General features: G+C 31.2%; 1 protein-coding gene across 1 annotated transcript in view; it reads left to right on the top strand.

The window, feature by feature from the left end:
• LOC111710818 (DNA ligase 1) overlaps positions 1 to 27,278 on the top strand; it is a 41,077-nt gene that overhangs the window by 7,619 nt on the left and 6,180 nt on the right. Inside the window, exons 2-10 of the mRNA XM_023484965.1 lie at positions 11,625 to 11,675; positions 17,016 to 17,208; positions 17,819 to 17,860; positions 18,230 to 18,284; positions 19,578 to 19,634; positions 20,026 to 20,125; positions 22,582 to 22,656; positions 23,678 to 23,724; positions 24,253 to 24,295. Coding sequence (XP_023340733.1) covers positions 11,625 to 11,675; positions 17,016 to 17,208; positions 17,819 to 17,860; positions 18,230 to 18,284; positions 19,578 to 19,634; positions 20,026 to 20,125; positions 22,582 to 22,656; positions 23,678 to 23,724; positions 24,253 to 24,295 — 663 coding nt within the window. The remainder of the gene's footprint in view (positions 1 to 11,624; positions 11,676 to 17,015; positions 17,209 to 17,818; positions 17,861 to 18,229; positions 18,285 to 19,577; positions 19,635 to 20,025; positions 20,126 to 22,581; positions 22,657 to 23,677; positions 23,725 to 24,252; positions 24,296 to 27,278) is intronic.

The raw sequence follows: 27,278 nt of genomic DNA, 5'->3' as shown, positions 1-27,278 counted from the left end.
TTTTTTGGAAGTGTGGGGGGGGGGTGTCGGTTTATAGAAAAAGTTCATGTCAATGTCTAAAAATGCCACCCTGTAGTCAAAATTGCGAAAATTGTATTTTAAATTTTAATCATGGTCTCTGTAAGATAACGGTATTTTCTCCAACTTTCTGAACAGTTTTCTTAAACAAACCAGCAGGAAGCAGCAATATATCCAACCAATCAGAAACCCAGCTAATAAGAAAAGATTTTCACAGAGGGTTAACAAATTCTCACATGTGTTTAATAGGTCAAACAGTCGTCGGCATATTTAGAAATGTCGAACACAATGTTAGAATTTATTCTCGTTATTTAGAAATGTCGAACACCATGTTAGAATTTATTCTAACAATATGTTTCCAAATATCCTGAATTTTTTTCAAGCCACCCCTTATAGACTTTACAATAAATGTTTATATATATGTGCCTGGTAGGATTCTGACGAGGTATATTTTGACATTTCGTTCTATAACCGATTTGAATGATACAAAATATCGTGAATAAATTGTTTAGTCTTTTAAAATATGCAAATGTACGTATAACCATTCAAATTGTTTATTTATTGTTTTAGATTTGTGTACTAAAATCATATATTTCATGTTTCTCAAAATAAATCATGTTCAGTCTGTTTATTTTTCGACAGCACCTTCACATTATTTACGCAATGTTTTCCTTTTCTGCTTTAACTCGTTAGCCTTAGTCACCTCTATTTTAGTACCAGCAATGATTCACAATAGATCATTGATACCTCTTTAACTTTTAACCTTAGGAATTATTCAGTCGAACATCGATGACAGTTCGAAGCAAGTGCATAAGGAAGACCATTAAGAGAGCTGAGCCAAAAAATTAGCGTTTTTTAAAGTTAATGGTATGTTTTGAGACGCACCCACTAGGCATCATCAATATTGAAACAGGGCAAACCGCCCACCGGGGTTTTACGCATTGAGACCTGAAAAAAATGCAATCAATAAAAAAAGACACAAAAAAGTAGTTTAAAACATTTTTTTAAACTTTCTAAATAAAAATCACAAAACTATTATCCCTAGCCTCCACACCCCCCCCCTCACAAAAACATAATGCACAGTTTAAAAATTATCAGTTATACACATCACATCCAGACCAATTTACAGATCAATTAACAGATCAACCTTTTTATGAAACCTTTAATGACCTGTAATAAATCTATTGACGCGTTGGAGCCGCTAACTGTTTAATGATGCTCGAAATTAAGTTTTTATACTTGAGGAAACATCCTTCCTCCTCCTAAAGAATAGCATTACAAAATAGGATTTCAAACGTATACTTTAAATCTCTGTCTGAAAAATAATGAGATATCATAATGTTTACTAGCTGAAAATTTATTATTTTTTATCGTGGGTTCTCTATTGCAGAGAATTACGGATTGAAAAGGCAGAGACAAAGAAGAAAATTTACAAAATTTAACACATTGTTTCAATCTAAAACGACGCGTACGATATCTGCTTAATGGTTATCAGATAGAAGTTTAAATGGTACCAATGTGAACTGGACATGCCACCACTTCAAATGTAGATTTACTTGAATCTAAATACGGCTGTATTTCCTGATTTTTTTTTCCTTTTCGAAAACGTATTAGATAAAGTTACAAACCTTGATACATAACGTTGCTTCTAGAATTTAAAATGGAAAACCTGGCCGTGATGTCATTCAAATACCACCCAACACCGCCAAATGGGAAAATGATGTTACAAAAAAGATATGGAACTTGTTTACCCTTTCCACTTAAAAAATATTTTTTTGCCAAAAAAAAGTGTCTGTTCAACAAAAAGCTGCAGAAAATCACTTAATTCATCATGATAATCATTAACATGAAAATAGAAACTTTTATTTCCAATTTTTTTTAGGTAAATTTTTTTTGTGATTTGAATGTTCGCTTTCATTCCCTCCCTCTTATTTACAGTCCACAATAGAATCATATGCATTATTAACATTGCAGAAATGAAAGGTATATAATACTAAGAGGCTGAGTATTATTATATTAGTTTTCAAGAAATCAGTGTAGCGTGAATATTTGCAGCTTATTTACATCATTCATGTGTTTCTACGAGAATAAGTAAATAAGAAATAACAAATAATGGGAGGGNTTTTCGTTTGATCTCTCCTGGCATGGCTCTTGAAGTTTTGATAAAATTAAGGATAGAAAAATCCCATTTTCTTGGTTTTTTTTTAGTTTTCCGGGTTTATTATCTTGTTCGGGCTAAGCGCTGTTGCTTTTTAATTTTCAAAAATTACCAATTGTCAACGTCATTCAAACGTTCATTCAAAGGAAAATTTCCAAGTAAAACTTGTATTACAAGTTATTTTTTACGAACAAATTAATGTTAGAAATAAATATTATTAAACGAAAAACACAAAACATGGTCGCTACAAAATTTGACCTAGCGACAAATGAGATGAACCAGCGCCATTTGATCTAGTGCCATTTGATCTAGTGCCATTTGATCTAGTGCCATTTGATCTAGTGTCATTTGATCTACTGCTATTTGATCTAGTGTTGTTTGATTGCAGTCACTATTATGTCAATTGATTCAGCAGGAGTTTGTTCCAGGCTCGAATGTCGTAGCGTGTAAAACAAGAGCTCCCATCACTGTAATTCAAAAGTTGCAAGCTCTTGTGCAAAGTTCGATTATCATTTTGCAAATAACTCCTCTACTGCTTTATAATTATAAGAATAACATGTCTAGAGCTAAACAAAGTATAAGAGAGTTTGCGAGGTTAAATTAGGGAGTAAGGAATAGAAGGGAGATATCACTGACGCGGTTCTCCCTACCAAATGATTATACATGCTTTGCAGACGGGTACTCCAGTTGTATATGAAATACTCAGAATAGGTTATTGTATACGCAGTAAATGTACATTAGACAAATATTCCTTATTCAAATGAAGTACCCGTCTGCAAAGCATGTATAACCATATGGTAAGGTGAACTGCGTCAGTTATATCTCCCTTCTATTCCTTACTCCCTGGGTTACATCTGTAAACTCCAGACAGAGAGCTAGAATTGGCGTGAAATGCCCCGCAGCGTTAGATTGTTTAACATTGTTCCTGTGTGCGTATACATGCGTAAATATTCTAAAAATATCCGATATTTGAAATATATGTTTATTCAGAAACATTTACAGAGTTCCCCACAAAGTTTGAGACATTTATGACGACCTTAAACTCGTTTAACACCAGTATCTTTTAAGAATTCGGTCTGTTCCACTTCATTTACGTTATTTTAAAGATGACCAATTTTTAAGACAAACAATTGAAAATAAAAAGAAATCTCAAAGATATTGTCGTTTTTCTTGGTGCAACTGTATTTAATTCTGATGATTCTTTTTTTCTGCAGACACCACAATTTAAAACTCAGTTTTCAAAATGATAAGCATTAATATGATAATATCTTATTCATACTTTATCAGTTTTTTTAGTACAGTTGTTAATCCGCCTTTGCAATCTTTTAAATACAAAAAATAGCTAATTCTCCGATTTTTTTTAACCTGATGATGTTAACCTTTGATATTTCAAAGCGTGAATTTTGCCAGTTCATATGAACAAAGATTTATTTATGATATATATGTTAGGTTGCAAAGATAAAGGGATTACAAAGTTAGAGAGTGATCGCGTTAAACCAGAAATTATGCGACTTTAATGGAACGACTTTGTAGCCTCGGGGCTCCTCTTGTTCTGACCATAGATAAAGATAGATTGTGCATAAGACGACATGTTTCATCTTGAAAGATATAAATGTACAGAGATGTTTTAAAGATATTCCTATTATATAGATTAACTAGGTCTGTTGTGAACATTGGCTGTTCTTATGTCATTGAGTACTTGTGGTGTACATGAGCTCTGTAGAGAGAAATTTAAGTTAGTTTATTCCTTCTCATGTCCTTCTTCAGTTCTTGTCAATATGATATATTGCTCAGTGAAATAAAATTCACTCCTAAGTGGTTTAATAATTATGAAATCCATTAAAACACCAAACCACCCCGCTTATCATTGAAGTACACTTTGACCTCTAGAAGTATGAGTTCGCTGACTTTACAATTCTTGGTGATGTTGCGTACATAAGCTATCTATGTTTATTTATTTATCTATGGTTCTGACTTACGCACAATTGTATAAGAAAAGCAAGAAAACAAATGAGAGTTCAATCTTACTTATAATTTACTTTAGTTTAATGTGATTTAAGGCCTTGAAAACTACAGTCTTGAAGTAAGTTGAGCTCATTCTGCCAGTTGATAGGATGTAATAAAATGTGCTACCAGGAGCAATACAATCTTTATTATCTATGTTTCGTTATCTATTTTATCTATGTTCATGTTAACCCTGACCGGCCATTCCGGTCAGTTCTATTTACCTGTATAAATAAATTAGTAATACATGAAACGTTGTGTTATACAGACGTACCTAGACTCTAGAGCCTTGAGTTTTGGCTAGAGATTTAGAGCCTAAAGTTTTGGCTAGAGATAGAGTCAGTGAGACTAGAATTAGACTAAGAGCAGAGTAATCTCGGGTTCTAGATTTATTACATGCAGTCTAATCGGATCAGTTTAGTGGAATTTTAAATATTCCCACAACCTCTACTTTTAGAGGTTTTTGAATATTTTCTCCTGAAACACTTAATTTTGTATGTTTTTGTTATATTTCATGAATAATTAATTTTTTACTTTTTTTACAGTGAGAACCAGAAAACTCCGGCATAGGAAAACCTTTAAGGCTCAAGTTATAACTTGAATTAGTCCAATGTCGTCTTCCTTTTCCATAGTTTTCTAGTTCTCAATGCACGTATGTCGAAAGGAAAATACAAAAGTCTAATTCAGTGTTTATTCACGATTCTAATGTATCTGTGTTTGTTTTGTGCGTTGAAAAAAAAAACTGAACAACGGGTTAATTGGATATATAATTGTTCTAGATTATAAATAGATAGATAGATAGATAGATAGATAGATAGATAGATAGATAGATAGATAGATAGATAGATAGATAGAAAGTCTAAAAAAATCGTGAACTTGGATTTCTAATGAGCCATTGTTTTTATGTTTTAATTCCGTATATTTATTCTAATCTTATCTTATTACTAAAGCTATATATCTGCACTTTTATACATTTCGAGTTTTACCTTACAGGGCAAGAAAAATCATCTCGCTACCCAAAGCCAGGAAGATAATTGTTTCTCAGCATTAGAGAAAGCAATATTTTGTAGTTTTAGTTCGTATTTTGATATTTGTTTTTGGCTCTTAGTGGGCTAAATACTGAGAAAGTTTTAAGTATAATGAAAATAGATAAAAAGAAAAATGCACTAAACCAACCATCGTTTCTTTTATTTCGGTTTTTTTTCAATAAAAGTTTAAAATAATTCAACGCCCAGCACTACTACTGGGACATCTTCAAGAGGTTTAGGGACCGAGGATACTTGCTTGTTAGATAGATAGGTAGATAGATAGATAGATAGATAGTTAGATAGTTAGTTAGATAGTTAGATAGTTAGGTAGTTAGATAGTTAGATAGTTAGATAGTTAGATAGTTAGATAGTTAGATAGATAGATAGATAGATAGATAGATAGATAGATAGATAGATAGATAGATAGATAGATAGATAGATAGATAGATAGATAGATAGATAGATAGATAGATAGATAGATAGATAGATAGATAGATAGATAGTGGTCCAATACACATTTAGACAATAGCATTCAAATACGTAGAGTGCATTGGTGGAAGGGGGGGGGGGTTGGAGTGGGTTCAAGACTATTTGTACTTTTCTACTAAATATGTAGCAAATATAGAGGCCCTATAGTAGATCAAGATTAATTACATTGTACATTGTCTGTATGGCTAAATGTGCCCATTAGTAAATATGTGAATTATGTAATGCGATTAATCCAATTAAATACCCAGAAATATATATAACTCCCTCAAACCTATAATGTGATTGCTTAACTATGTTATATATCTAACAGCGCATAACTTGTAATTACGCTGTTAAGACCCAATTCTAATTTAACATGAAGAAATAAATTTAGTTGCATTAAACACTCCGACTTGATTACTGCCGAGAGAGTAACTACGTTCTTGTTGAAACATTTGCATTGAAATTGGGCCCATTGGTTTGGCGTTGATAGAGTTGGAGCTAGTGTCTCACTATAGTTTCAGTAGAAGTAAATATTTCCATTTACTGATAGCGCCGATTGAATATTCATAACTCTGTTTGGATAATAGATAGAAAGATAGATGTTACCTCCATACAATTTCTATTGGTTCAGAATAGACAACAAATACATGACTGAATCCTGATTGGATCAGGCGCTAATGGAATCAGCATACAGGAGTGGTCTGGTTGACATCGATACACTCATGAGATTGTGTCCGTAGTATTGGCATTGCTCAATTAATTGCTAGTGTGTGTGTTGACATAGATAGCTAATGAGATCGCGCCCAGTGGTACTTGCGTTGATAATTCACGGGATTTAGCCGTGTTTTGACATTGATAGTCAAGAGAATATTAGTTGTACCTGGATAGATACTTGTTTGAGAAACTGTTATGGAGTAGGGTCTTGACTACAAATATTGTAAATTCAAACTGTTTTGAAAGCCTTTATTGAATAAAAAAAGTTTTGCGATTGAATTTTGCTAACTTTTTTGCACTAATCATAAAAAACATTTTCTTTATTTCACACTTTCAAATTTGCAATTTCCCCCTATACCTTAATCTTCTGCAGAACTTGAAATATATATCTATAAAAAATATGAAAAGTTGTATTTTAAGATAATGTTGAGAGAACTTTGTGCTCTATGCAAGCATACAGGGTGTCCCAATAAACATTGGAATTAAATGACGACTTCTATGTCGTCTTTGGTCCAAGCTGGATCATTTCCTAAATATTATTTTGTAAAATCACAGTTATATCAATTAACACCGAAAATTTCTAGTCTAGGGATTTCCAAAATGTGGTTTAACATTTTTTCACCTGAAAATTTTTCTGGATTCAGTTAATTAAAAATCAACAAAACTGTTCAAGTGTTTAATATCTTCGTCAATTTTAAAGATACAACTGCACTTTATGCCATTTATAAATTATTCCTATGTTTATTGGGACACCCTGTATGATACACACAGATCTGGTGTCGTAAAATTTACTTTTTACGTCAACCGCATAGTGGATGATTATTTGGAATTTATTTTTGATTTGGAAATAAAATAAAATAAAAAGATGATTGCGCGGAATTTGTTAAGTCAATTTCTTGCATTCAGGGTTCCTTATTGGTCAAAACTGCAATACATCTGTGCTTAATCATAACAAACCATCAAAATCCAAAACTAAATGCAGAAACCAAAAATAAAGCTTCAAATCGTCATATTTTTAGAGTTTTGGGTCGTTTTTACAGTCTCATCCTTTGAGGGTGACCCCCTGGAAACCACTATTCCCGGGAGAGGGGGGGGGGGCTTAACTCCCATAGCCCCTTCTCTTTATACGCCTCTGATGATCAGGAATAGAATTTGACATTGAGAAAAGCTGTAAACTGATAACGAGAAATATCCAAGGTTTCAAATGAAGATATAAACTTCTTACGGTGCATTGAGGGGTCACATTTAGGTGAAAAACACTTTTTTTGTAAAAAAAAGATAATGTTTGGTATAACCGTTTAATTTAGGAAAAGCATTTTAAAATGTCGAAAACCCTACCCGGGGGGGGGATTATATGATTATATATTTTTCAGGCAATGAATATGTTGCTAATTATTACTACTTTTGATGAGGAATAGAATTTGACTTTCAGAAAGCTGTAAACTGAAAATGAGAAATATCCAAGGTTTCAAATGAAGATATAAACTTCTTACGGTGCAATTATGTTTTTTTCCAGTCAATGAATATTTTTACTTAGTATTACTACTTTTGAGACTCTTATAGGAATCTCATCCAACTGTAATATTTCATTTTTTCCCCATTTTTTTTTTTATATTTAAAAGTTAAAACTCTATTAAAACATTTGTCCCTAATTAAATTTTGATGAAAAAAAAACTGAAAAATTTGCGGCCCATTTAGAAAAACCATTTTAAAATGCCAAAATTTATTATTTGACCTAATTTCACCCTTTGATGCTTCCTAATAAAAGTGTCGCATAACCATCGGAGAGTCAATTCAGATTCGGAGGAATGAGTTAAGGACTAAGGGGAGAGGGGGGGGCGGAGAGGTTTGAAATTAACAATACGCATTGTCATCAATGGTTTAAACATCATGAAATCAATTAAAATTACGTCCAATTCCCATCCTCCTTTTGTCTCCTTTATTACCTTGTAGCAAATTTATTTGGTAGATAATTTATACTGTACATTCGACGCACAGTAGATAATTTATACTGTACATTGCACGCACAGTACATAATGTATACTGTACATTGTACGCACAGTAGATAATTTATACTGTACATTGCACGCACAGTAGATAATTTATACTGTACATTGCATGCACAGTAGATAATTTATACTGTACATTGCATGCACAGTAGATAATGTATACTGTACATTGCATGCACAGTAGATAATGTATACTGTACATTGTACGCACAGTTTAGCAAAACTAAAAAGACGAAACTTAAAATCCAATTTTTTTAGTTTTCTAGTTTTCAAGTCATATTATTGTAAAATGTTTAGCTGGATAAGAACGTATGCATATTATGATGAGTAATAATACTCAGCTTGTGAATTGTGATGAGTAAGAAATTTGAGAGAATCTGGAATTGAATAAGTAAGAGTTCTAAGATAAATGAGTAATGAGTGAAGGAGTAACAAGATCTGTGCATGTCTGTTTAAGAAATATGATTAGATTAGTAAAATCGATATAAAAAACTATTCAGTGCGCAAAAAAAATAGGAATAAAGTCAAACAGATATGAAGTTAGGATAAGTACAAGATGGAGTACTGCTTAAAGATAAAAGTTTGGATGAGTAAAGTGCTGGTTGAGAAATGAGTAAAATAGAACTAAAAGATCAAAGTATGGATGAGTAAACATGGATGATAAATGAGTAAAGGAGAACTAAAAGTAAAAGTTTGGATGGGTAAACATGGATGATAAATGAGTAAAGGAGAACTAAGATATCAAAGTATGGATGAGTAAACATGGATGATAAATGAGTAAAGAAGAACTAAAAGATCAAAGTATGGATGAGTAAACATGGATGATAAATGAGTAAAGGAGAACTTAAAGATCAAAGTTTGGATGAGTAAAATGGTGGATGAGGAATGAGTGTAGCAGGAAATAGAATCCCGGAACAGTTTCAAGAATGTCATCGCTGGCATTTTTTCGTCCGCACTTAAATCATTTAAGAGAATTTGTCTGACATTTCTAGAGGCATTCCATGGAACCTTAGAATCACATATACGCAGTTATATACGTAGAAATTAGTCAATTGTATAAAAGAATTGTAGTGTTTTTTTTTTACTTTTGATGATGATTTAAGAAATCTAGTGTTTTAAAGCAACTCGTGGATTTCTACGCGAAAGAAAGCTTAAAATATCAAAACTAGCAGTGGTTATCTTTCGTCCTATTTTTTGTAGACAAAATGTTGAACCAATTTTAATAAGAAATCGAACATCAGTTTAGTTGCACATAAAATTACGTTGTCCATCTCTCTAGTACAAAATATGCTAAAAGTAAAATGAAATAAAAGACTTCATTTTTTCTGTCTCCTAGTTTTATAATACTACTTATATTCACTCGTGTATGAATAATAAATCATTTAAATCTTAAAGTTTGCATGATCAAGATATATTAAGATATAATTTATTTTTAACATTTAATTAACATTTTTACACTCATCTTTAACATATTTACAAGCTGCATACTTCAAATCAAGTAAACGTTAAAAATTATAAACTTCTTTTGATTAAGATTTGTGCATATTTTAAGCATACGTACAAGGTATATATTCAATTTATATTATATATATATATATATATATATATGTATTATATAAGATATATTCAAGGTTATAATGCAAGGAAAGTTAATTGCAGTTGCGTACACTCTGCATACATATTGAAACCAGTTCTCTCTGGGCGGAATTTGTAAACAAGAATAGATGCATCAGTGTTCGTTCAGTATCCGAGGACAAGTTGGAATTTTTTATACAACAGTTTGAAATCAAAACATAAACAAACAAATTAAAAAATCTAGCAAATTAGTATTCCCAGAATAACAGGTATCCTTGGAGGCATAACTAATTAAATCAATAAATGCTTAACAAAGATGACCTCAAAGTCGTCCCTCAATTCTCATATTTATTGGGACACTTGGTGTGACCCAGACATATTGGGACACCCGGTGTGATCCAGATATATTGGGACACCCGGTGTGATCCAGATGTATCATGTATAAAATGTATTATTTCTTTTAATTAAGGTTTTGCATAATATTTGCATATGTAGATAGATCTAAGTTTAATTAACCATGCGTATATTTTAAAAAAATCATACAATGATAACCAAAAATAACAGTAGAAAAGGAAGACGATTTATACATTTATACTTACAAGTATTTGATGTTGTTACAAACCAAATTTGAAATATCTTAGACTGTAGTCTTAATAGACACTTTATGAAATCGTTAATTTAGTGAATTGGGTCCGTGTTCACTGCAAAGTTATTATGTCTCATCATGTGTTCTGCGGGATAAATCGACTTGTATAATTAAAATAGGATTTAGAGGTTTCGTGACCCAACCTTCCAGTTCAAAGTTGACACGTACTCGGCTTCTTTCGTTAAAGTCTCTTGTGTTTTACAAATTTTCCTCAGTTTAATATAAATTGTGAAACAGTTAAATCCGGAAAAAAATAGAATCTGTTTTCTGTTTACTGTATGTCTCCTGGATGACATAAATAAATCTAAGGTTTTAAGTCGTCTTCCTGTTTCATAGTATTTTTATATCACTGTATTACGCAGATTTAATAGTTAGTATCTGTTAATTTTAATTTCGTTTATTTTGTAATGTTTTGCAATCAATAGAAATTTTTTTGGAAAAAAAATTGTTATGTATAATAAAAATTTTTGAATTTTGCTTTTATGTAGTTGTGCTAGCGCGATATTTGTTGGTTTAAACTGGTTGTTTAGTTAAAACAGGGCTAAAGGTTTTAGAAACCCTTCAACGTTCAAGAATGTACCATCCACATATTTCACAAAACTGAAAATAATAAAGTTAACAATGTTAGAAAACTAAAACATAATTGAAAAAAAATATTTAGTTCCGAAAAAAGTTCAAATATTGGCCTTGAATAAAAATGTCAACCTGCACTAAAAATGCGCAAACTGGAATGATCAGGTAGTTTCAAGTGCATTTTGTTCTGCTAATTAATACCTAGTGCATCAGAAATTTTTAGTTTAGCTAGCATCTACTGAGTTTTCAAATACCTTACTAGAACATATGGTTTTATATGTTATTAGATTTATGAATTTTTTTATATACCCCCCTCCCCCCCCCAGCCTATCACCCGAATTATAAATCTTATCGATGCTCGATNCCATTATTAAAATAAATCTTTTTTGAAAATGCATAACTGTTTTTATTTGACGAATTTATTTCAGGTTTGTGTGTTGACCTGCTTATTACTGGGCCTATCCTCAGGGGCAAACCAGGTAAAAAAATTATATTTAAAAAAAAAATACATTGGGATTCATAAAACTGTGGAATAGGAATATCACTCTAGTATGCCGAGTCCATTAGTCCCTGATCCAATCAGGGTTCAACCATGTGTTTGTTGTCTATTTTGAAGCAATAGAAATTGCATGGCGGTAACATCTGTCCTTTTATTTAGCTCATTATCCAATTAGAGATAAATCCTTATATCTACTGAAACTATAGTGATATAAAAACATGCAACATAGCGATTGTGTCCACTGTCAAATAACCAGTTGATATTCAAGCTGGTAGTAACACACTATTTTGCTTCGAGTTCGAACCAATACAAGATCAAAATATTTCATCTTCCAATTTTATAGTTATATGGGTCCCACTGTTCAAAAAGACATTTTTCGAAAAATAAATGTAAATTTTGTTTTAAAAAAATGTTTACATTCTTCCCTAAAACTGCGCAGTACACTTTTTATGTGTACTGCGCAGTACTCAAATGAAGGCTTCTTTGGTTCCTAATCTGGTTTCCAAGATAAAATAACACACGGACTGTAAAAGCGAAATTTCAAGTGACCCTTCATGCAAAGATGTCAAAGCCCGATTTACAGGGATACACTTAGAGCTTTGTCTGTGGCTTAAATTTGAGACGCGGCTCAAATATGGATGGTTCCACTTAAAATTGTATTCAATGTTTCAAGATTTAAGCCGGCGGTCAATTGAAACCGGTTTTTGGCGGATTTCAGACGCGGTTTATAATTTAAAACCCATTTAAAACTTTCATTGTGGGTTCTTTTACTAAAGTGAGAAACAAACACTTTTAAACCTTGAAAAATGACAATATTTTCCACAGTTTTGATCAGGGTAAAGGGTTCACGTGTACCGTTGTGAATTGGGCATTTCCATATTTGCATGGAAGGTCAATTACGATTACGCGTACAGTCCCTTTAAGACGCCATGCAGGGACAAACACGACTATTGCACACGTTTTTGCAATAATTATGCACAATGCACTTTTTATAAAGGATGTGCATTTCCTGGTCCTCTTCTTGCAGCATGCTGCCCCAAAATTATTGCAACTCAAATGTTCACAATAATAGTTATTTCTAAACTTGCCTTATCTGTTTCCAATAAATATTAACCCATCCGGACCCGAATGAATATTATTGTCCATAATTTTAAGTTAAGATAGAGAAGTGTTATAAGTATGTCTCATAGTCCAATTTTTTTCTTCAAAATATATGTTCAATTTTGAGTTAAAAAAGCATTTATGTTAGGGAGAAAAACTACAGGGGGTAGGGTGGACCCCCTTCCCAACCTCCCTATCGTGATAGGGTTAAAAAGCAATGTGATTCATATTTTCAGCTGAAATATAACGTAAACCTTTACTTTCAATCATTTTTTAACCTTTAGAGGTGTATTTAAGCCTCTTTTTGTAAACCTTTGCTCACATAAAGTTAGATTGCAGGCATGAAAAGCTGCAGCAGTTTGTTTGACTGGGTTGACTTTAAAGTGTTGAACCGCCTTGGGTTTGTATTTTACCGAACTACCTTACTTAAACCTTTTTGTAGCCCGAGACATGATTATTTTCGAACTCTAAAGTTGACTGCCCTTGTTAAATATAAAAATTCACAAAAAAAAATTATTTTTCCAATTCTGATTTTCCCCCAAACAATTAAAATTAAAATTAAAAGTGAGAGAATCAATAGAATTTCATCTTTACTAAAAATTATAATATCAGCTTTACATTTACTGTTCCAATTCTATAATATCATTTCCGGTGTATAGCTGTACAAAACTACAGTTATAATTGACCCGTGTATTATTATATCAGTCCTGATCTAATTTAATTATTAGACATGTCAGGCTTGTTTAGCACTGGACAGGTGGAGCATTTAGCAAATATTAATCATTTTCTGTACTTCCTTGTTCCGTAACAGCGGACACAAATATTATTTTTTAAAAATCATAAATTATAAAAAAGATTAGATAAACAAATATTACAGTTTTGCAATTAAATGAATTATAGCTGTATTTATTTATCGAAATTTTCTCATCTTCAACCCCCCCCCTTTGGCCTGTTTGTTTGGATGTCTGATCATAACTCATGATCACAACTACTGATTTGCCTCAAATTTTGTTTGGAAAACTCGAGAGAACCACGGGAATGTTTTGAGATTCTTTGTTTAAATGCATTTATGGTGAAAAATAGCTAAAATCATAATTTACAACCAAGTGCGGGTAAACGGCAAGAGTAACTATGATTTCCCTGGGCAACGCTGTATTCTCTGGCTAGTTTTTTTAAAAAGCAACATTTGGAAAAAAAGGGGCCACATATAACAATCTCCACAGAAACAGAAACAGTTAACACATTTAAAAATTTAAACAAAACAAGTAAATAATCGTATTAAAAATAAATAAATGTTTTTGAGCAAAAGAAATTAACACTTTCACTTTACAAACTTCACAAATATTTTCTAACACTTATTTTGCAACCTGATGTTGTAAACCTTTGATATTTCATAGATTGAAATATTTCATTTTACACACATTTGTTTCTTTTATAAACAATTTTTTATTGAGTTTTTAAGTGGGCATCCCCCCCCCCCGGTAACTAGTATTCCCCCCCCGTTACTATAAAGATTGGTCTTTAAATAAACACTAAATTGTCAATATGTTCAGTGCCATTAATATTAGTGTGATGACAAGGCCTTGTATCATTTAGCTAGGAAAGTGATGTCTTTAACTCCATTCATGGTGTTAGGGTTGCCATCTATATACATAAATTTAGCTTGGGTGTCTGTTTGTCACGTGACCCCAGGGGAGGGTTATGAATGATCAAAGTTTTAAAATGTGTATTTAGAAGTTTTTTATTTTTGTAAAATTTTGAAAATGCGCGAAAAAATATTATGAAATCCGCAAACCTTTTTTGTTGTTTTTGTTTTATACTGTACACAGAGAAGATGATCACAGATAAAGCCACAATTAAAAGTTAAAATAGAAGAAATAGAAATAGAAGATTATAAGACAAGTAATAAATAGATAATTAAAAGGCGTTATGTCTAGGTTTTAAAATTAAACGTGAGTCTCTTTAAACAGAATGTTTTTATAATTAATATAAATTATTTTCTACTTATAATTAATATTAATGTTTAAAGTGACTGTGGAGTATGGCATATGTATTATACCGATTTGATTTTAAACACTATTTGAGTAATTAAGTGTTGAATTCTGGCGAATTTCTTCATTGTCTCTGAAATACCACTTTACAAATGAAGGGTAGCTTGTAATTATGTCTGCAATCCCTTTAAAGGACCCTGTATTTTGAAATACCCTGTTTATTGATAACCATTGGGTGAACAATAAGTTTAACAAGGTTGAATAATACCTAGTTCCTTAAACCCAACCTTGCATGCAGGCTTAAAGGGTGTCCCAAAAAAACTTTACAACAAGTGTTTTCTTTAAAACACAGTTCTCAAAAGCATGATATAAATTTAGCGTCATTCAACTTTTTTAAGACCCATCATTTTTTGTTCACCCTGTACTTAGATAGATAGATAGATATATAGATAGATAGATAGATAGATAGATATATAGATAGATAGATAGATAGATAGATATATAGATAGATAGATAGATAGATAGATAGATAGATAGATAGATAGATAGATAGATAGATAGATATATAGATAGACAGATAGATAGATAGATAGATAGATAGATAGATAGATCCGGTGATAAAATAATAGTTGTCGGATACTCGGGAGAACAAAATCTTATTCAAACAGTAATTTTCTTTCTAAAAAATAATCATTAAGTATTTTAAACACAAAAACAGTTGATGTGGTTAATTTGATTTACATTGATAATTTCGCTTAGAAGATATGTCAACAAATGCTGGAAATATTGGATCATATCTTTTCGATTGCCTAAACGTTTTTTAAGAACACATAGTCTATATATATATATATAAGAATAGCACTAAGTTTTTAAAACACTTCGCGCCCCCTTCTGTAAAACAAGTTTAAGCCAGAGGCAAGAGAGTTACAGAGATCGATTATCAGATAAAATATGCGATATTTTCCACAGCATGTTCTATTGTGTACAAGTACTGTACACGACCAATCAGCAAACATCTGTATTCAGGGATATTTCAGGATCCTTTGGATACGAAACACAAAATCTTCAAAAAAAGACTGAATTCATAAATGTTATGTTTCATGTTTAAAATTGTGAAAGGAGATAAGCAGTCTCCTTTTTATCTAACTTCAATTAGCAAATATTTTCGCGGATTTTCTCTTTTAATTGAACTTAAAAATGACAATAGTTCTAAAATATGTTTTTAAATAATTTCATATCAACATGATTAAATGCATATTTGTTTAAATGCTCTAAAAGCCGGCTTGTAAACAGCTGACTTTAATTCAATCGGTTATTAGTCCAATCGATATAGAAAATTGTATTTGTAATTGTTATCAAACCTAACTTTCATACAGTAGAAATATCCAAAAAGAGGATTATAGAAGAAAATAAAAAGTGTGTACATTGGATAATCAGCTTAAGCAATCGGGATTAAGGAAATCCCATTCTAAAGTTTTCAGCTCAGAGCTGGAAACTCTTAAATCGTGGATATCAAGATCAAGCAATCGGTATTTTGGGTTCCCAACTCTTTACATGTTATGGTGCGGTACATCCATTTTTGCAATAATTCAATACAAGGAAATTGCAGCCTTGCAAGTTGCAGGAAACACATGGTGCGTCTATTTTACGTTGCAAAATTTAAATATAATGCATTTTATCCCGCAAAATTGTATAAATAAACTGTTTAAGGCACGGAGTCGGATGTAGCTCAGCATACAGTATAAACCAAAAAACTATAGATTGAATTTAGACTGCTCATAATTTTCTCTTAATTTTGAAACGTCTTTTTTAATTGATCTATTTCTAAAACATTTCCAGAATAAAAATTTCAAACTCCATTGCGGAATAATATTGTTTAAAGTTAGAGCAACTTGTAAATAGCTTAGCTCGTTCTTTTTGCTCTTTTCAAACCCCCATCTCTCATTGTTAAAAGGAACAGAGTTTTTTTTCACAAAATCTGATTTTCCTATCCAAATATCTTAACAACACAATGTTGTTGACCTTTGATAATCAAACTATAAACTCCGTTAAATAAAATAATCAAAGTTTGAAACACCTAATGTTTACACTGTCAAGTTGCCAAGATATAAGAATCATTAGTTTTGATTTTGTGGCAAAAAATCAACTTTTTTCTGGTATTCAGTTTATAAAAACCCAAAAGGATGATTATATATTCAAAAATTATTTTTTTAAATTTTTATTTTTAGTTTGTTAGACGACCTTCGCCTGGGAGTAGGGGGACCAGACCATCACAGACTATCAGACAGACAGGGGGAGGCTATAGAGGGGGAGGAGGGGGTGGGGGAGGGTATAATGGAGGAGGAGGAGGAGGAGGAGGAGGAGGAGGAATAGGGGATGGGTTTAACAGTCTCATAAGTGGACTAGATCTCAATCTTTTAGGAAAATGAAACAATATTGTTTTTGTCAAGTTTTTCCATTTGTTTTTATTTCAATTAAAAATCTTCAGCGTAATTGATCAATAATGTGGAAGATGTTGTCGTTTTTCTAGGGTTCAAAGTGTTAAATTCTGATTATTTCTATATGTTTTCTTTAGGTAAAAATGCGCAAGAAGAGAAACCACAATCGAAAAAATCAGTTTTCGAAATTATAATTATTAATATCTAATCCATATTAAATCAGACAAAGCTTTTAAGGATACTTAGTAAATTGCGTGAACAATGTCATTTTTGCATGTAGGGTCACTTGAATTTACTCTTATAGTCCTTTTCAGTCTAAAAGTCTTAGATAGATAAAGTCATTGCATTAAGTCTGTCACAATTTTGTAAAGCATAATAGTGTACAATCATGTACAGGTGTACTGCACATTGTAAAAGGAGACAATTCATTTGGTGTACATACCCGTTTTGCGGTCTCTAGTCTGTATGTAATGTATACTGTAAAAAATTGTACAAGCTGGTCTAGCTGCATAACAATTTATACAGCACTCAAATGTTTCTATCATGCGTAATTCGTATTTTGGCTGATGGATTTATATTGTTTTATTTTGAAGATGCTAAAGCTATTGGACTAGGATTTGTCAGACCTCAATTAGGTATTTTCGTTTTTTTTTATTTTTTCCCCTACATTTTTTAGTTTTTGTTCCTCATTTCGTTAAATAGATAATTGTTTAAATCTTGTATTTAACGTACTTTATAAACCGCTGAAGATTGGAATATTTTAAACAATTTTTGATCTAACAAATCAGAGAAATTGATTACTTGCGACAAACTCTAATATTTCATTTATATTTATGCAAACCTTTAATATTTCTATCTTTGTTATTTTGATTTAACAAAAATCATAATGCCTTACGTTGCAAAGTTTTTTTTTTGTTCTGCTAACGAAAAGTATCGTTTTTAACAAACCTTGTGTCGTTGTTTTCCTGTTTTTTTTCTTTGTCACAAAATTTATTTATTTTTAGTTGATCAGCTTTGTGTACGTGCCACTAAACTACTTCTCCAAGAAGGCCAAACTAGGTATTTTTTTCTTCATTTTTTTAACGTTTTTTTGTAGTTATTTTTCTTTTTTATCATTTTTATTTAATCAAGTGCATATACTTAGTGCTAAATATGGCAAACAAAACTGCAAAGAATAAGAAATTGATAATTAATTAATACAATTTGTATTAGCCGAAATTTTAAACTTTAACGAATTGCTTTGATTTTCCTAAGCACAAAACAGTAACGGTCATTTTCTTATTTTGTCTATAAAAAGATACATTTTTACAAAGAATTTAACAAAATTATCAAAATCAAAATTTTCATTTTTGTGTGTTTAATTTAGTTAAGTAACTAGAAACCTAGAAATCAATGCTTTATATTATTCTCGTTTATGGTTTAGCATATAACTCCTTGTAAAAGCAGTAAATTCAGTCATGCTTCAAAACTGCAAATATTATGTTGTTTTAATGTACTTTTGTCCTTGCAACGTATGCACTTAATCACCAGCATAAAGCTGTTCTGTTTTCGCACCCTACAAAATACATATACAAATAATCATGGTTAAAAAGAAATAAGCAAAAATTTAAAAAATATTTTTTCTTCCAATAAATTATAAAAAAAAAACTTTATTGATTAACCCACGAAAATCTGTTTAATTAAAAAGAAAAAAAATTCTTGTAAGGAGCCATTTCAAAAATATATTTTTTTTCTAATATGATTTATAAACTTTTAAGTAAATTAGCAAGTAATTATTTATTTATGAAATATAACAAAAACATAAAAAATTAAGTGTTTCAGGAGAAAATATTTTAAAGCCTCCAAGACTAGAGGTTGTGGGAATATTTTCCCACAATTCTAAAAAAAATAAAAAATAGAAATCAAAGGAAGAGGAAAGGAAAGGCAAAGGAAAGTTACAAATTTATTGTATACAGAATATTTAATATAAACTGGTGGTGGATTGTTAGTATTTTTCGACGATGACCTAATTAAAGTTGATTTATTTGTAATGTGGAAAAAAAATAAAATAGGCTTTATGGGTTGTAAAAAAAGATATAGGTTCGACGCAAAACGGGCATTTTTAAGCATCGATTCGCGCCGATTTAAGACATCCTTTAAATTTGATTATATCTTTTATTGTCTTATAGAATTTATCAGAATTAAATACTTTTAAACCTCTACAAACGACAATATTTTCCATATTTTTGATCAGATAACGGTGTCAAGGGTACCGTTGTGAATCGGGCATTGTCGCTTGAAATTATATTCGCTAACTCCCTCAAAGGCTAATCTACCAAATAAGAATTAAATATTAATTATAATCATTTTCAGGATAAATTCCGAAATTGGAACTCTCACAACCAATCTGACTAGTATAGTTGATAAAAGGTACTAAATCATAATAATGCTAAATCATCTGTTTTTAATAATATACTGTTTTCGATGTAACATACTTTGTCTTTAATTGTAGTGTCACACTTTGATATTTTTAATTGGCTTTTCAAATTCACAAATATGTTTTACAAACCCTACCATAGCGCATATCATTTGAAAATCCGGAAACCTTCGCGCTACTAACCCCATTTTTAATAATTCTGTAGTGATTGTGATTAAAATTTAAAACCTACAATTTTTATATTGAAATCTTTTAATTCATTTGAGAATATATACATTCTTTTACGACAATTTTTTAGCTAAAAATGGAAAATAAAGGAGCTACGAGGCCGCTAAGTCTTAAAAGTAATTAATAAGATTATTGTGTAAAGTGAATTTTTTTCAGATGTAGTGAATTAGTTGATGAGGGTGAAACACTTTGCGGTAATTTAATTGGTCAAATCCTTACAAGATATGATGCAATCACAGCAGAAGCACTTAAAGAGGTAAACATAAACATAAACATAAACATAAACATAAACATAAACATAAACATAAACATAAACATAAACATAATCATAAACATAAACATAAACATAAACATAAACATAAACATAAACATAAACATAAACATAAACATAAACATAAACATAAAAATAAACATAAACATAAACATAAACACAAACATAAACATAAACATAAACATAAACATAAACATAAAAATAAACATAAACATAAAAATAAACATAAATATAAACATAAACATAAACATAAACATAAACATAAACATAAACATAAACATAAACATAAACATAAACATAAACATAAACATAAACATAAACATAAACATAAACATAAACATAAACATAAACATAAACATAAACATAAACAGAAACAGAAACAGAAACAAAACAAAAACTTCCTGTCACCCCTAGCTATCTATCATATTTCTTATTATATAGAGGATCCATTGTAACCTGTAGAAGAGACACAATGTCCCCGTATATACTCCTCTCTCGACCTACAAGCTTCAGATCTGATTGCATAGACACGAATACAATCATTAAACCCTGTTATAGAACCCTACATTTATACCCGGGCCCTGTCATAGAATCCTATATTCATACCCCTTGTAATACCCCTTATATTCTACCCCTATCATAGAATCCTACATTCATACCCCTTGTAATACCCCCTTATATTCATACCCCCTGTCATAGATCCTACATTCATACCCCTTGTAATACCCCCTTATATTCATACCCCCTGTCATAGAATCCTTCATTCATACCCCTTGTATTACAACCTTATATTCATACCCCTTCATAGAATCCAACATCCCCCTTCGGTTTTGGAACCCTATATTCTCCCCCTTTCGACAGTAGGATTTGCAACTTCATCTCCGTACACAAACACACTCTTTTATCATTTCTTTTCACAATAAAATGATTTGTCATGTGAGGATTATTTTTCTACACGTTTAAACACCTTCTAGCGAAATCCTAACAAATAAATAACCAAATTATAACTTTACATTCTTAGATGTATGGAGACAGGTTTTAAATTAACCCAGAGCCCAAAACTTAAGACAGGGTACACGGAAAGCCGTAGTTCATTTGAATTTCCTAACCAGGTCACCCTTTTCGGTCCCAGTTTGTACTGTTCCTAGCTCCATTAACAGTTTAGCCGGTGCAACAAGGATGACGCGGTCAGACTTTATGCTTCATATAGGTTGAATTTACTTTTACTAAAGGGCCAGAGGTGCGTGGGTAACGTTCTGAAAACCAGTTTTAGAACCCGGGTTTCACAAATGGGGTTAGGCAGTTTTGTGAATATCAATATTTTTGTGATGAAATATTATTTTATTCAGTTTGTTTATATTCTTAATTTTTTTCGAATATCTCAAATCTAAATCTACACAAATGTTAAGAAACTCGGGAGTTTTGTCCAACGATACTCTTTTAAATTTCGGGCTCAGGGTAGGCAAAAAGAGAAATAATTTACTACAAAAATGTATTCTGGAATACACTATAAACTCGGTTTCAGTTGTTTAAAAACTGGTTTAGCGATCTGTTTACATTCGATTTAGTTAGGCTTATGTCGAAACATTAATTTACTGCAGTTTTGAAATGTAACAGGATGAGATGGTTTTTGATAAATATTTCAAAATAATGATTAATGTGTAACTAAATAACTTTGAACTGAGGCTAAGGCTTGAATACTGGATTCAATTTTATGTTTCGTTTCAAATCGAGTTTCGGTTGCGTTTGTTTACAAACAACCATTATACAAATGTACAGCCAACGAAAATGAGTTCAATGTGAATTAAAGAAATTGTAAGTACAAAATTCTCTTATGGCCTTACATTAGCTTGATAATAACTGCGACGTTATGGGACAGCGCAGAAACTGGGTTTCGTTGTAAATAAACAACAATTAGTAAACAGTGATATTACAGGAACTTTCAATTGTTTCAAATGCTTGTTATCTTTGTTATTGTTTTTATTAAACTATTTCCTGAGCCCGTTCTCTCTATAGATAGTAGTTCACGTACTTTAGTAGTTCACGTACTTTGGGGGACGATATGTTGGCCGCTAGACGTATCGGGCCTGATTGATAGATAATTTCTCCGTACACTTGACAACCAATTTAGGAGACGACAAGTAGTCGACCAAAGTAGTTTATGGAAGGAACGGCCTCTTGACTATTCTATAACGTCAAAAGGTTAAATTGTAAAGACGACCCATATTTACCACTCCCTTGTATTAAAAAAAACAATATTTACATTATTAGTTATTTTAGACTTGTTAGGTATTATAAATTCAGCTGGTGATATGATTTAATGATAGTGTACGTTATGTACATGAAATCTGTAGTTTTTTAATTACAAACGGTAAAGTTGTACAACACTTTTTATTTAAGCACATACAACGAAAGTGTACATTAAAAGAAATTATGTACAGGTGGATAAACAGTGCGATGCTGCGCAAGAAATGGTTGTTGAGCAAACTAGAAACGGAGCTAACGAAACCTATCAGGTACAACTCCACTGATTGGTTAATCGATTGGTTAATTGATTGGTTGACTGATTAGTCGATTGATTGGTTGATTGATTAGTTGGCTGATTAGTTGATTGATTAGATGACTGATTATTTGATTGATTGGTGGATTGATTAGTTAACTGATTAGTTGATTGATTGGTCGATTGATTGGTTGACTGATTGGTTGATTGATTGGTTGATTGATTAGTTGATTGATTAGTTTATTGATAAGTTGATTGATTGGTTGATTGATTGGTTGATTGATTTTTTGATTGATTGAGTGATTGATTGGTTGATTGATTAGTTAATTTATTGTCGTTGTTTATCGCTGATAAATTGAATAATTCATTTAACACTTAATTAATTGGATTTTTGATTGTTTAGTGGTTTCTTTGATAAATTGGTTTATTGACAAGAAAAGGCGCATTTTTGTTAATGAGAAATGGTAATGATAGTTTGGTATAAAAATGGTAATGACAATGTGGTAACGACAATTTGGTAATGTCAATATTGTGTATGTACAATTATACGAACTCTATCTCTAGAAAGAGTAAAATATACCAACTATATCTCTAGAAAGAGTAAAATATACCAACTATATCTCTAGAAAGAGTAAAATATACGAACTCTATGTCTAGAAAGAGTAAAATATACCAACTATATCTCTAGAAAGAGTAAAATATACGAACTGAAAATTTCGTTATTTTGTAAAAATGCCAATGAGGCCGGTTTTTTTAATGACCATAAAAATAAAACGTTCCCAAAAATCCCCCCATCCTTTCTTTTTTGTTTGGTTTTGGATTGACTTCAATATTTTTTTGGTTGGCTGGGTGATATCAATGATTCATTGATTGATTTTTTTAATCTCGTTAGAAAACACAATTTTATTGTTTTTGCATTTTCTGATTTACTCACTGTTAAGCATGACATTTTTCAAATCGCTTTTTAACAAGTTTCCTTTTTATGTAATGATACTTCTCTTTCTTTTGCTTAAAAAATATATTTTAAATTTCCCCAGTTGCTACGTGAAATGGGGGAGCAGTTGGCAGAGGAAACATATAAAAGGTAAACACAGTTTTTATAAAATTTAGTTTTTGGATTCAGAGAAGTTTTTGTCATTACTTTTTTATTTCTGATCCATGGAAATCTAGATTTTTGCTATAACCTTAAAGATTTCTTTTCAGCTTTATAACATTGGACAAAGTTCTTTATCTAACGGAACTTTCATTGTAATTTCAAGAGAGTTTTTATTTTAAGAAAGAAATTACCGATTTACAACGGCACCCTTTAAACCTCATTCTGATCCAGCTTAAAAACTAATTAATTCTGATATTTCTGAGAAATACCTAAGTAGAGAAAACCCAATTAAAAATAATGAACTTTTAAAAGGTTGAACATATATCTCTCACTTATTCTTAAACAGACAAAGCGTTAAAGGGTATTGTTTCAATCGGAAAGAGCACGCTATGCTTAAAAAGTCGCTTGAAATTATGACATACAGTCCCTTTAATATTTATCAATCATAAGATGTTGCTAGCCAATTCCTTGCAATTTCTTATCTTCTTTTAAAATTATAGATTTGTGATTTTCTAGAACTGTAGCGGAGATGACAAATGTTGGGGAAAAGCAGTTTCAGGTAGTCATATTATTAGTCAGAATGAAGTTATTTTTTTTTTAATTTAAAGTAATTGTTTCCGTGGTTTATTTAACTCAAGTACAAAACTGAAAAATATCGTGTTTTCTTTGATACTATTATGGTCATGTAATATAAAAGTGGAATGGTAATGAGTTTTAACCACAAACTCTGATATTATTATCCCAATATCTTTGCAACCTGATGGTGTAAACCTTTTATATTTCAAACTTAGATTATTTGATTTAACAGAATTCATAGTTTGAAATATCTAAGGTACAGGGTGTCCCACATCAAATTAGACCGCGTCAATGGGTCTAAATTACAATTTGGGGGACAAATAAGAAAATTTAAGAAGAATGAATCATTTTGAAAAATTTAATAAGGCTAATAGAAAATTTTTTTTGCAGAAAATGCTAGATTTGTTTAGTATAATGTGTGTATTTAGGTGTTAAAGATTGGAGATAATCTAATATGATATGGGACGCTCTGTATACGACATTGTGTTGCAAAGACATTGGGATTAGAAAATCAGAGATTGATGGCAAAAACTCAATTCCTTTAGTTGCAAAACTGTAATTGATGCTTTTACATTTCTCTGATTTAAAATTTAATTTGTATTGAATGAAATTAGCATCATTATGATTTGTCAAACTGTGCGTTTTGTAATATTCAAATATTCCGGTACTCTGAGATGTTAAAGAAGAGAAACAATATGGCGGCTGGGAAAATCCGCAGAAATAAAAATCATCTGTTGCAGGCTCGACAATGTACAGCTGATTTAATAACCATGACTTAAGCCTTCATCAAGGTTAATTTCAACATTACTTGCATCGAATCGTATTTACTGCAAGATTAAGAATTTTGTTCATGTCATTTTCCTTCTGAATAGTTGTATGCATTCTTTTTTTCTTTTAATTAATCTTTTATTTATTCGTTCGTGCTAACCACGGAATAATTAAACAGTTTCCAAAAGTAAAACCATTTCATGTTTTTATTCTGGGACATTGAAAATTAATTATAAATTAAGAATTTACTCTCACAAAAATTAAAACAATTGTATCAATTATTGATAAACCACCATAGTTTCAGTAGAAGTAAATATTTCCATTTACTGATAGCGCCGATTGAAAGATTTATAACTCTAATTGGATATTGAGATAGATAGAAAGATAGATGTTACCGCCATACTATTTCTATTGGCTCAGAATAAACAACACACACATGACTGAACCCTGATTGGATCAGGCGCTAATGGACTCGGCATTTAGGCTGGACCCAAGGATTTCATGCGACGAACAAAGAACCCTTTAATTCTAACAATTAAAAGGAAGTGGCTATAGACATATTTATATAGTCATAAACCTGAGCTGAAAACTTTAGTATGGTGGATATCGAAATCAATGCTTGACCTCCGCTTTTTTCTAATCTTCAGATTAAATAATGCTTGTTCTCCTCTTGTTATTAATCTCCAGATTAATTAACTGATGGGGATTAAGGATATCCCATTCTAAAGTTTTCAGCTCTGTACATTTATGGAGCCTTTCTTTTCAGTTTTAATTTTTAGGAAATAATTGGCGAGAGTCCTTTAACAACAGTTTTAATGTTCAAAGTCGTTTAGAAGTTGTATATAAGTTGTATATAAGTTGTATATAAGTTGTATATGTTTATAGGACCTGTAAGTGTAATTTCAAGTGGTTCACCATGCAAAAAAATGGCAATGTCCGATTCACATTGGTACCCTTAACAAGTTTGTCTGATCAAGTATTAAATATATAAAAATTAAAAACTTCAACATTTTAATCAGATTAATGTTTCAAGGGTACCGTTGTGAATCGGGCATTGCCATTTTAGCATTCATAGGATCAATTGAAATTACCTTAACAGCCCCTTGAATATATATCCAGTTCTTTCTAAAAGGTTGAATATGTTTGCAAATGATTGTGTTGTCCTTGTATCCTTCTTATTCTTGTCTGAGAGACCTAGGTCTGAGTGTCTGAAGCCTATAGACCTAAATTATTACCTTTATTACCCTACGGTCAGGCTTATCTATTGTACATACAGGGTGTCCCACGAAACATGACATTTGGTGAATAGTTTTAAATATCTTAACATACAGAGACCGAGTTTAAAGAATTTGAGCCGCGGCTAAAATTTGCGACTCGGCTCAAAAATAGTTGGTTCAACTTAAAATTGTAATCAATGTTTCAAGATGGAAACCGGACTTGGCACTTTGCAGTCATATTATAGTGAAATTGATTTCAAAGAAAGCTATGTTCGAGTAAAATATTGTATACAATTTATGGAAGAATGCAATCAAAACTATTCACCAATTGTCATGTTTTGTGGGACACCTTGTAGTTTATACTTGGGAATTCTTTATAAATTCAATTTTTATACGGTCATCCTTATATATTGTACATAGTTTATACAGGGTGTTTCTTTATAAATCTGATTTTTATATCCTTCATATTAAATAAACCAAAAAATCTACATTCTACACTAAAAGTGGGTGTAAGGTGAAAGAGAGTAGAATTATTACCTTTATCACCCTGTACACCCTGTACACCCTGTACAATCAGACTTATATATTGTACAATGTACATAGTTTATACAGGGTGTTTCTTTATAAATTTTATTTTTATATCCTTTAAATAAAATAAGCCAAAGAATCTACATTTTACACTAAAAGTGGGTGTAAGGTAATAGAGAGGGTGGTTAATTATTAGCTTTATCACCCTATAATATCATCCTTGTACATAGTCTATACTTGGTGTTTCTTTATAAATTTAATTTTCATAAAACCAACCTACACATAAAACTGTTAAATAGTATGATTGACTGGCATGTCTGATTCACAACTTTTATGATCAAATATGAATGAGATATCCATGTTTTAGGTTTTGAAAATTGATATTTTCATTCATGGTTTCTTTGCAGAGGACTTGCTCTTTCTTGCTTCAGGAAGAACTGAGAAAGCGTGAGA

Source organism: Eurytemora carolleeae, unplaced genomic scaffold (assembly GCF_000591075.1).
Source record: "Eurytemora carolleeae unplaced genomic scaffold, Eaff_2.0 scaffold1104, whole genome shotgun sequence".
In the NCBI taxonomy this organism is placed as follows: domain Eukaryota; kingdom Metazoa; phylum Arthropoda; class Copepoda; order Calanoida; family Temoridae; genus Eurytemora; species Eurytemora carolleeae.
The sequence above is the reverse complement of the archived record's forward strand: the minus strand, read 5'-3'. Positions and strand labels throughout refer to the sequence as shown.